The sequence below is a fragment of the Polistes dominula genome, unplaced genomic scaffold (genome assembly GCF_049000335.1).
Source record: "Polistes dominula isolate Pdom_NZ unplaced genomic scaffold, Pdom_raw_medaka contig_23, whole genome shotgun sequence".
Lineage (NCBI taxonomy): Eukaryota > Metazoa > Arthropoda > Insecta > Hymenoptera > Vespidae > Polistes > Polistes dominula.
The window spans coordinates 5,370,687-5,383,312 of NW_028300963.1; the positions used below are offsets into that span (position 1 = coordinate 5,370,687).

Below are 12,626 nucleotides of genomic sequence, written 5' to 3' on the forward strand. Positions count from 1 at the left end.
GTATGTGCAATATAGTATTTTAAAGAAAAATGATAATTTAATCATAGAAAAACTTCATTAAAATGTACTCGCATAATAGAACAGCCATTGTTCGTCACACATCGTAATTTTATCGTTTACACGTAATTTTCGTTGAAACTCTGCCGTATAGAGAAACAACCCCACGCAATATTTAACCGTGCTTAAGAGGTTAATTATGGAAAAACACTTAAAAAAAAAAAAAACGACATAATTCAAATCGTAAGATAAATGTGATGTTTCAAAAATAAGTAAAAAACTAATGGGATGGGATTCATCAAAAACGGTTAGATTAATAAGATGAATTTTATAATGGTATATATATAATTAAAAAAACGTATGTGAAATGAACGATAAAAGAGAGAAGTGCTAACACGTCAGGCAAGAAAATGTGTGTGTATACAAGCGGACGTAAAAACAAGCATCACAGAGAAGAAGAACCCTTTCTATCTCATTTGCCTTTCGGAAACACCATAAAGCTTCTCCCCGCATCCGGTCGAGCTCGTTCGAGCCGGACGTTCTGTTAGTCTACGTTGGCCATACTGACCCTCCCCTTTGGCCTCCTTCTCCTCCTCCTCCTCCTCCTCCTCCTCCTTCCCCCTCTTAATATCTTCTTTTTCTTCGCAGACGCATGATACTAAGCTAATGCGAGACTCATGCGTGATTTTCAATTATAATATCATTTTTTTTTCTTGTTTTTTGCTTACTTAGTTAGTTTCCGGTTTGGCTTTCACGTTCAAAGTTCGAAGCAGTTGGTTCATCGACGTAGTCACGAGAAAAAAAGGTAGACTATTTTTAAGTAGTAACGGGTAGGGGTTGAGAGGTGGAGGGAAAGTCGGATTACTCGACTTCATCTTCTGCTTCTTCTTCTTCTAGTTTAGTATTTCTCTATCCTACTCGTATGAGCTGTCATCATAGATCCTAGGATTTATTTATAGAACCTCTTCGGGTTTTCTATATCGGTTTGCACTTGGCGATTTCTGTGTTTCCTCATTCGTATCATCGCATCTCTACTTCTTGCACATTTCAATTACATATACAGAATGAATCATTTCAATCGTTATTTTTACGATAAAATAGAAAATTTGTTAAATAATCAAATATTTTGTAATTCATTAATCCCATTAGCCAATAAAGAGCTCTGTTATTGATGTCAATCTCGTTCTTCCATTAATAATTATTTTATGATATGGAGATATATATATATTAAGAGAATAAAAGATGTAAAAAAAGACCAAAAAAAGAACAAGAAATGTACCACCACGAATAATCTTTCAATAATCGATATCAATTTTCTCGATATGATGCGGGTATTAAAGTGCATTACATTATGCGGGTCTGTTAACGCTATTACAATAATATCCTATATCCTAACAAGTACATGCAAATTAAATGCTAACGCTAGCCTTTTTTTCTTTCCTTCCCCTACTCCTCTTTAATTTCCAGTAGATTATCACGAAGATAAATCAAGATTCTACGATAAAACAAAACAAACAAAATAAACTAAAGCAACGTGTTTCTTTTCTCATTGATCTAATTATCTAACATATAGAACAAAATATAAAGGACGAGTGTGAAGTATATTAATCAAAAGAAACGAAAGTATAATCTCAATCATAATAGATTGATCAAATCTACTTTTAACGGAGATCTCTAAGATGATGATGATGATGATGGTGATGATGATTAGAATGATCTATCGTGGAGTAACAACTTGCTACAAGTTAGTATGATGAACTCTCGGTAGGAATCATTAGACAAAGTTAAATCTAGGAGAGTTATTGGGATGCAACAGCGTGTCACATAGGTCTACTACTCTCCCGAACAGGTTGCATTAATAATCCGTGATTATGATCGACCCAACGTCGCCAGTAGCAGCAGAGAATTCAACGCATCTAGCAACGTGCATGGTATATTCATTGCGAAATAGAAGGAGGAAGAGGATGAGGAGGAACGACGTCCTTCGTAAGCAGTGTTAGAATTCAACGAAGCTTCCGGCCCTTCACCCTTTCCCTTTCTCTCTCTCTCTTTCTCTCTCTCTCTCTCTCTTACTCTTCATACATATATACATACATATGTACATATAGCTATATCTGTTGCACTCATTTCTGTTTGCGGTTTCCGCCGCAACTCTACGCCCTGATCCTGAGTGGTTCCTTAATTAGATATCAACCGGTAGCTTATCGGTTAAGTTCCTATAGTTACTTTTGTGGTCGACCTTTTAAAGGAAATATTTTCAAACGAAAAATTTACTTCTATACTTAATATTTAATATTTTCAATATTTAAATTTAATTTCAACAAAACTAATCGTAAGAATTGAACCATAAGGAAATCAATCTAATTATTTAGGAATTTGGTTATTGACGATAATTATTTAAAGGACTATTAATATATAATAATAAAATTAGTAGAATACTTGGATAATAATTGCAAATGTTCGATATTTAACAACAACAACTAAAAATCACAAAGTATTTTTTTTTCACAAGCCTCATTAATAGCAACACTTTGAATTCCAATATTTAAATTAAAAGGAAAAAAAAAGGAATAAATTCGAAATGTTAAGAATAAGGCAAATGTTTAAAATTGATCAAACATTTGCAGACATCAATGCTTTTTTAATTTCAATATTGACTTACCAAAAAAGGAAATGAAAAATAAAAGCAACAACTAATCGAACTGATAGAATTATAATTCGAATAAAGAGAGAAATTGTGGATAAGAGAGAGAGAGAGAGAGAGAGAGTCAGTCAAGTCAGGTTGCAAGTGAATAATGTTATTGACTCGTATATGAACTGCGTAATCTAAAAGATGAGATAAGCAGATAAAGAAAGAAATAAAGAAAGAAAGGAAGGGAAAGATAGAGAGATACAGAAACGTTTTGAATAAGATTGAAGATAAAGATGAAGATGATGCTGCCGCAAAGTATAATAACCGGCATTACTAATGATGATTTACGTTGTAACAAGGAGGTCCAATAAAAGGAGAAAGAGAGAAAGAGAGAAAGAGAAAGAAGAGCGGAGAACTGATTTATCGGACCGGCACGACCGAGATTAACTTCTGGGGAGAATGCATTGAACGGGATCCCGTTCTCAGAAATGGATCGGTTTCTCCTTGATCGATGGATCAAAGATTCGACCGTTAAGCATATACATTTTCTAAGTTGCCGATAGGAAATCTCGTATGGTTTGTTAGGTGATGGTTGTAATGGTGGTGGTGGTGGTGGTGCTGTTGCTGCAGCTATTATATGGCAAAAGCATACTCGATGAAAACTTAATAAGATTTCTAAACAAGAATTGACGTTTATAGGACGTTACAGTTATATTACGAAGAATATTAATCGTATAATTAATCGATCAATCGATGAATAGTTACTGTGATTTTTTATTAAATTTAAGATAAGCAAAGTTTTCTCGTGAAATTTGTGTGACGAGCTTTCAATATATTCCAGTTTGAAAGTTAATAAACGGAAAAGAAGTTAAAACAAAAGTTTCAGTATTATCAAAAAGAAATGATTTATGAGAAAAGTAACGCTCTTTTTCCGCTTGCTACACTATGATACCATAATAGAAGAAATAGAAGAAGAAAAAAAAATTTTTATCTATTGGTTGTAAGAAGCACAGGATGCGACATATTCGATTACTTTGTACATATTAGTACGCAGTAGAAACGTATTACTAGGCTAGAGATATCGCGAATAGTTATTATTCACTATATCTCTATGTGTATACACGTATGTATGCATGCATGCGCATACATTGTGATCGTTGGAATTCTATTCAATGGATAAACTCCCACACGCAAATAATTTACGTAGTAGCGATACTTCCTTCGCACATTCTAACATTCCACAAATTTTCTACGTTTTCCATTGTTTATTTACTCGTTTGCTCGCTTTCTTCTTAGGTAGTACGAAAGAATGAGAAATATACACACACACAAAATCTAAGAAAGTTTAACAAATTACCTTTCCTCTTGTGTGAAAAGTAAGTTGCTCTTACATTATAAATTAAATGATAGAAAAGGATACATTTCTTGGAAGAAGTCGAGATGCGGCGGTTGTAAGATATCCAGGGCTGAGAGTACCTGAAAATTAACAAGAGAATCAAACTTTTAAGATTTACCTCTTTGATTTTTCCAGTTTTAAAAGTAAAAAATAAAATAGAAAAGAAAGGAAGAAATTTATTCCAAGGGAAACATTAAAGGATCATTATTTACTTGAAAATCTACAAGAAACTTATTCGAAATTTTCAATGAAATAAAGAACAAAAAAAAGTTAAGCTTTTAGAAGTTTTAACTTGAAATTAGCTTGAAATAAAAGCTCGGGATGATTCGAAAAATAAAAGTTTAGTTCATTTTGTTAAAAAGAATGATTTTACAAATAATCACAATGTATTTCGTAGTTTTGATTTGTTTAGAGTTTGTTGAAATTGGAAACAACATTTAGGGAAATTTTAGACGACTACTATTACTATTTCCCCCACTCTCGTTTAAGAATAATATTGAAGCAATACGAGTAATTATGTGAAATTTTCCATTATGAAAATACATTTGAACAATTAATTAATCTCGAGTCAATAATAAATTTAACATTTAATATTTAATCGACTTGCCACCAAATTTAATACGATATCGTATAATCGATGATACAAAATATTAATCATCACTATGCATATTAAATCGAACTCGCGTATACGAATAAAAATAAAACAAAATAAAAAAACAAAAAAATTGAGAATTGAGAAAGACAATTAGGAAAAAATAAGAAGAAGAAATCGAGTAATAAGATGAATAAATTTCCGGTATAGATAACACAATGCAAGAGAGAGAAAAAAAAGGAAGCCATAAGAGATGGAAAGAGTAGATGATAATAAAACGTGTGCCGACAACACAGTAGGATAAATCCAAGAAAAAGGATCGGACTCAAGTACCAACACAAACATAACATTGAAGAGAGCAGCCACTCGAAGAGTTAAGGGTTTTCTGATGCCTTTAAAGAAACTTTCTTCGAACGAAACTCGAATATAGTAGTAGACATACGTGCGTTCGATCATGCGTATGTGTGTTTAGAGAAAGATATCTACTCGCGCATTGCCAATACTTAAATCCAAACTCTTTGAAAAATAAATGTACTTTCGTAGCATAGTACTATTTGAGAACTCGACTTCACTAACTTATTGAGAGATTATGATCACGGGAAACATGGAAGAAACGAATGAACAAGCGCAACCTCCTAAAGAGGAGATTCTTCTTACTACCTATGATTCCTTTTTTTCTGTTCTTATTTTATTTTTACATCTCTTTTTCATACCAAATACAACATATAGAAAGTCAAACTTTCTACTCTCCATCTTTTACTAAATATTCTCGATCTTTTCTGAGTGTTGCGCACGAACACTTTAACTATATTTCACATAAAGATTTAAAACTTATTTATTAATTTAACATTTACACCTATATAAATATTAAAATATAATATTGTATTGAAGAAAACAAAGTTGACCAAAAAATTTCTAAAATGACTCAATCTAGGAAACAAATACTAACGTCATATCGTAGTCCTAAATTTTTCTTGCAACTTTTTCCTTATCCACTTTTTTGCTACTATCGTACTTTCAAAGGTATTTAAGTGAATCATCCAGCTAGTGAATCACCCAGTATATTTTTTTTCTAGCCTACACTAATTCTTTGACATTTAAACTTACATTTTCGTGTTTGAAGAAACAGAGCATCTTCAGCTCTCTGAAAACGCGCTTGCTGCTGACGAGACTTTGAAAGACATTCGGCAGTTTCTTTAAGGCCACTCTCCTACCATCCCTGGGATCCGTGACAGCCCTGTAACAATAAATCAAATTATTAATAAATACAATAGAATAGTAAGTTTAATTAAAGTTTATTCATCGACGCATCGCTAAGTATTTATATATATATATATACTAGGGGTGCCCCGGCCACGCGTTGCTGTGGCTAATAAATATATAGATAGATCTGAATCTACGCACATAACATTTGTCTTCTTTTTCTCTTTTTTCTTAATATCCTTTTAAAGGAAAAATAATTATGGTAGGTCACCCTTATCACTCAGGGGTATAAGAAATATACGAAAAACTATTCTCATACCAACCGAATATACACAAAAAATTTCATATAAATCGGTCAAGTCGTTTCGGGGAATAAGAATAACAAACACTGTGACAGGGGAATTTTATAGAGATAAGATATATATATATATATACAGTCAACCCTCCTATAACGCGGTACTCTCATAACGCGGTTTCCATATAACGCGGAGCTGAAAATGCGACAGCCCTCTTATATATATTATATATATTATATTACAATACTGTAAGTAATATTCTTCATTTGTTCTAATATAATAATAATAAAGTAATTATTAACCCTAGATTTGCATCATGTCAAACACGAAAGAAACAAGAAAAGGGTTTAAAAGAAAGTTTATATCTCTTGAAGATAAAATCGAAATTCTAAATCGGTTAAAATTCTGTTTTAATTCTAACAGTTTTTTAGTTTAGTTTTGGTATCATTTCTTTATATAAGCTCTTCAATTCAATAAAAATAATTTATAATTTATCTTGTCCTTATTGGTCTCCATATAACGCGGTACGAATGATGTGATTTGTACTAATTCTGCGTTTCTAACAGCGCGGTTTCCATACAACGCGGTAGACGGTTTCCATAGAACGCGCTACGAATTAGCCTGGTTTGTACGGTTAAATCCGAGTTTCTTATAGCGCGGTTTCCATATAACGCGGTACGCACTCACCGCGTTATAGGAGGGTTGACTGTGTATATATATATATATATATATATATATATATATATATATATATATATATATGTGTGTGTGTGTGTGTGTGAAAGAGAGACAGACATTAAATTATTTAAAAATAAATCATTATTCCTAGGAATATTCAATCTGAGTTTGATAATGAAGAGATACCACAGAAATGCGTTCGATAATAATCGAGGAATATCACAAAGAGAGTGAGAGGGAGAGACAGAGAGAGAGAGAGAGGGAGAGACAGAGAGAGAGAGAGAGGGAGAGAGAGAGTGGACAATGTATTATAACATTGAAATCGATGTCTCTAACAGTGATTCGCAGACCCAACGACGAAATAATTATTACTCCTGCAAATTAGCAGGTTTATGGCAGTTCGATTTCATTGCTAGAGAGGGAGGAGGGATTGGAATGAGGTGGGAAGGGGGGGAGGAGGTCTTTCTCTCTCTTTCTGTCATCATACCACAAACTGTTGGTGGTCATCCTCAGTTCTCTCGATCTGTACCTTCGCTTTCGTTCGATGACCAATTCCATTTGTCGACCATTCCTAGCAATACGAATTCATGTGTTGTCCAGACAGACAGGTAGACGGATGGACAGGGAGAGAGAAAAATTGTTAAAATAATTTTGAATTTAAAAAGGGATAGAAAAATTGCTTTTTTTCTTCTTCGATATTCACCTATACAATACTCGTAAATCTGGAAACGTGTTCTTTTTTAAATGACTTTACTACTCGTTTGGATATAAATTATTTAAAAAAAGTTATCGAATAGAATTTTATATGGGGAAGAAGAAAGGAAATGAAACTTTGCCGTATCTATAATTCAACAAACTTTTGCTCTTGTTTTATTTTTGCTTGTTGAAAATATAAAAAAAACCATAAAAATAAAAGTAAATAAATACGTAAATGTATGCGCACGCGTATATGATATTAATCTACGTCGGATTAACAGTTGCAAGTGGATTTATGTCAAAGTAGATTTAGATTTAGATTTAGAGAAAATACGTGACTATATACGTATATGTTACGTTGGTGAAGTTCTATACAAGTACATGTGTGTATACGTCTCTATGCAGATATTACACGTATCGTTATAACGTCTAAAGCAGCAGCCTGATCCGTTTTCGAGGGAAGAAAGTATCTATGTATGTGTGTATGTGTGTATGGATGTGTATCGTACTGCTAGACGCTCGAGTGCACGCGAAAGCTATGAGTTAGTATCCAACGATGATGAAATATGGAACGTGGTAGTTCAATAGGGGCCTTCTGCCCAATGGCAAATCGTTTTCAAATCTCTTCATATCAAAAAAGAAAAAAAAAAGTACAAATAAATTTAAATAATTATGGAATATACGAATAACACGTGTCTGCACAAAAAATATTTTAATTTTCATAATGAAAAAAAAAAAAAAAATCATTTCAACGAGATTTATATTATATTTTTTTTTGTCTGTATCAATTCGTCGTTGTGCTTTCATTGGAATAATCAATGACGTATTTACCGTTTAGAAATGAAAATGTTGTCGCGTGCTACGAAAACGATCGAACTTGTCTGCTGAGTGAGTGGTGAGTAAGCCGGAATTAGAGCGTGCAGCCTTCGATGCATATCCCCATATGCAATTCAGGGTCATTCCACTCGAAATTCGTGGCTTCGCTTCCGTGATGTTAAAAGCAAAGAAGAAAGATCGTGTGCGAAAGAGAAAGATAAAGAGAAAAAGAGAGAAAGAGAGAGAGAGAGAGAGAGAGAGAGAGAGAGAGAGAGAGAGAGAGAGAGGTACGTTGAACCTTTTCGACGGTCGTCGTACCTTTCTTTCTACCATCACCCTTTTTTTTCGCACATTCAAACAATCTTTTCACTCTCCTTATTTTTTTTTCTTTCTAGCTTTTTTTTTTTTTTTAAATCTTCTTTTAAACTCTTTTAGAAAAGAATTTCTTCTTACATCGAAGTTTGTTCTTTCGTTCGTTCTCTCATTTGTTCATTCGTTCGGCCGACAAAACAAGCGATATTTTGAAATAGTCAAGCAGTGCGATAAGGTCGACGATTAAATCCCAGACTTTGAACCAAGATTCTCATTTATTTTTATCATTCAATGCGTACTTCTTTTTACGTCGTTTATATTATTAATTATATATATATATATATATATTTTTTTTTATCAATTATTAATTTCTATCATTTATTTCATATTCGTTTTTTTTTTTGTTTTTATTTTTCATCGTAATTAAATCGTTTTAGTATGCGAACTTTAGATCAATTTTGAAATATCAAAATTGACATTCGTCTAATAACAATTGTAGTACGAGACTATAATTAATTTTCTTAATAGTTCGTGGCTAGTCATTGCATTTAGTGGACACAAAGACGATTCTAGGTTTGTATTTATACTCTTGAAAGGTTTCAAACAGATTAGGTTCGTTCTAATTTAACGCAACTCTCTCTCCTTGGGAAACCCCCTTAAGCTTAGCGTAACAATAATGCTTCATCAACGTAAAAGATCGATTTAGTTCTCAATAATAATAATAATAATAATAATATTGCTAATTATTTAAATCTAATTTGGTCGAGTTATTCTTATTTTTCATTGTTTGTGTTCCAAAGAAGGAACAATCTCTTTGAGATTTCACATTTTCGTGTTGCGATAAGACAAAAGTATATCAATTTAAAAAGTAGGACAATTAAAACATTGTAATATATATCGAAGGTTATTGAAATTTTCAATAAAATGCAGATATATGTGAATATTTATCGAGGATAAACAACAAGTAGAATGTGGCGTGCGTATTATTCGTATACTCCGAGAAGGGAACAAAGATAAAGCTGACGTGCAGTGCTTGCAAAGTGCAATCAAAAGAATACAAATTGATAGAGTGTACATGCAACGTACGTGAACGCATACACAATATTTGAAGCTTTCATCTTGTTACATAGTCACGTATTTAAAATACGTTAAACAAGTATATTTTTAACGATAGATCTGTAATCATTTTTATTACATAAAAGATTAATGAAAAATACTTTTATATATTTCTGATTGATAGAAGAAAGAAAAAAAGAAAGTAAACAAAAATAAAATATTTTATACCCATAGAAAAACATGTCCCATAAAAATATAATATAAGTTTTAATCTCGTATATTGTTGATGCTACTAAAAAAGAAAAAAAAATAACTCAACTCTTCGTATAAAACAGCAAAAACAGCAGCAGCAGCAGCGACAGTAGCAGCTGCATCGAAGGATCTCACCTGCAAAATGCACCTGCCATCCTGGCATTTTCGTTTTATCCTTATTTCGCGATTTCGATCGATTTACGATCGATATTATGATCCATCAAGCTAAAGGACAATAAAAAAAAAGTTCTTCGTCCAAGCGTTTAGTGTCAAAGAGAAAGGGGAAAAAAAAAAATAGAAAAAAAGAAAGAAATAATAATCGTTCGATCGAGATAAAATTTGACAAAGGTCATGGAGATTATTACTTTGGAGAGAAAGAAAGACAGTGACCTTGAGAGTAGAGCAGTACGGCTTCCGCATTGCAAGAGTGGGGAGAAGAAGGCAACAGCATTGCGAAAGCTTTCCCTTGGATCAATTCGAACGACGAGGATGCACACACATACACACTCAATATATATCACCTATAATATATTATAAATACCCCCCTATAATAGTTATATTATTTAGAATTTATTTATAATATGCAAATATGACTTTTCCTATTAAAATTGCTTTATAAGTTGTTCGTAATATATGAAATGAAATGAAAAAAAAAAAAAAAGAAAAAAAAACTTCGAGTGCTGCAAAGGGTTGAAAATAATTTCATTTGAAATATTATCAAGAAATTGTATTCGAGGTTGAGTTGGAGTTGGAAGATGGGATTAACTTGGGGGGGGGGGGGGGAGGTGTACGTTGAAAGAATAAAACCACGTTAGGTTGAAGGAAAACGTAGACGGGTAAACTACTCTCTCTCCCTCTCCCTCTGTCTCTGTCTCTCTCTCTCTCTCTCTTTCTTTCTCGATGTGCGATAAATCAAACTAATGAGCCCCATAATCGATCGTGGAACGTGCGCGTAATCGATCGTAAGGGGCTGCTGTTCTCCTCCCACTTTCGAACGACTTCTCCCAAGATCGAAGGAAGATCTGCCCCCCCCCTACACCCCCCGTTGTGGGAGAGAGAACACGCACGCGACGACGAAACCACTTTATGCGTCAATTATAAATTATCCTCTCTCTCTCTCTCTCTCTCTCTCTCTCTCTCCTTGCCACGCATAATCGCTGATTATTAATTAAGAGCCAATGAATGAGGGAGAAATAAGAAACCTGATAGAAAAAAAAAAAAAAAGGTAAATAGAGAATAAATAATTACCAATCGTTTCGCACACATTTTCTTTCAAATTAAAAACGTTATTGCTAAGGGAAATGATTACAAAATTTTCTAGAAATTTTATTCATTTAACCTTCAACGCATTAATCGACAATGTTTCATTTTTGAAACACATTTTCCAATGTTTTTTTTTTCTTTCAATAAATGAATAAGAAATAATGAAATAATAGTTGTTAAAATAATGAAACCGTATCACGTACTGCTCCATATTTAAAATTAAAATAACATTTATGGCAAAAGAAAAGGATTCACTTAATTATTATGAAAATGGTTATACAGTTAATTTAATTTTTTCTTAGTATTTTTGTATTGCTGCGGGTTATGGGTTAACGCAGCACTACCGACCGTATATATGTTAGCCGAAATTAATTTTTATTGTTTTTATCAATGTAATTGTTGTTAATATTTACATTTAATTGTATAAAAATGTTGATAAAAAACAAGTTGTTTATCTGTTCGTATGAAAAGGGTTGATATTATATAACAAAAAGCAAGAAATTTGAATATTGATTCGCAAGTAAATAGAATTTGCGTGATATTACTATTTACATAGTAAATAATTAGTTGGACTGATTTGTCAGTGATATCTCGCAAATGGGATTAATTCTTTCGGACGTGTCATGCAGGCTTGATTAATACGGGGGTTTGACCAAGGGCGCTATGGTGTTTAGCCTAGGACAGGGATAATTACGTAAATGTTCTCGGTCTTGTCTCTTCACTCGTCGAAATGCAGTAGAAATAGTCGACGCACGTCGACATAGTAGTTCTGCTCAAACCGCAGTTTCTCCTAGTTAAGTTTAAACTAGTTGGAAGTAAGTTAAGCTTCGGGCTTACTCGTGTAAATACGACTGGCACTTATACCGATGCTAATTCGAGAATCGATGTCGCTAACTCTGTCATAGAAGATAGAAACATCTATGGTAAGATCAACAAAAAAAAATCTCTTCAAAAATATTCAAAAATTTCTTTAACAAAGTATTTTTACCTTTGCAACTATTTTTGTGAATTTTTAATTTTAAATTAGGGAAGAGGTTGAACTCAATTTCTCTACTACGCCATAGAAGATAGAAACATCTTTGGTAAAATCAAAAAAAAAAAAAAATCTCATCAAAAATTTCTAAAAAATTAATTCAACAAAGTAGCCTTTCCTTCCTTCCTTCGCAACTATTTTTCTGACTAATAATTTTGAATTAGGAAATGTTCGATATTAAAAAACTAGAGCACCAAACTACTTCCCTACCGTTTATAATTCATACTCGTGAAAAAAACACCGCTGCCACCGCCACCGCCACCGCGTGCTCTACGATATTAAAAAATATTCCCTGAACAAAAAAAAAAGAACAAAAAAAAAAGGAAAATAAAAAGTGGGAGAAAGCTGGAAACTTCTTGTTCATATTTTTTACTCCCGAATATACAGCATAGTTTAATATTGGT

At 32.8% G+C, this 12,626-nt stretch overlaps 1 protein-coding gene across 3 annotated transcripts in view; it reads right to left on the minus strand.

Moving 5' to 3' along the window:
- The window catches only part of nmo (serine/threonine-protein kinase nemo), an 83,801-nt gene that overhangs the window by 29,872 nt on the left and 41,303 nt on the right, over positions 1-12,626 (minus strand). For all 3 annotated transcript variants that reach the window (XR_001475619.2, XR_016176617.1, XM_015319526.2), the window contains exons 2-3: positions 5,725-5,854; positions 4,050-4,105 (exon numbers count right to left, since the gene is read on the minus strand). Coding sequence is in view for 1 of the 3 variants with exons in the window: in XM_015319526.2 (XP_015175012.1) it covers positions 4,050-4,105; positions 5,725-5,854 (186 nt within the window). In the remaining 2 variants the exon portion in view is untranslated. The remainder of the gene's footprint in view (positions 1-4,049; positions 4,106-5,724; positions 5,855-12,626) is intronic.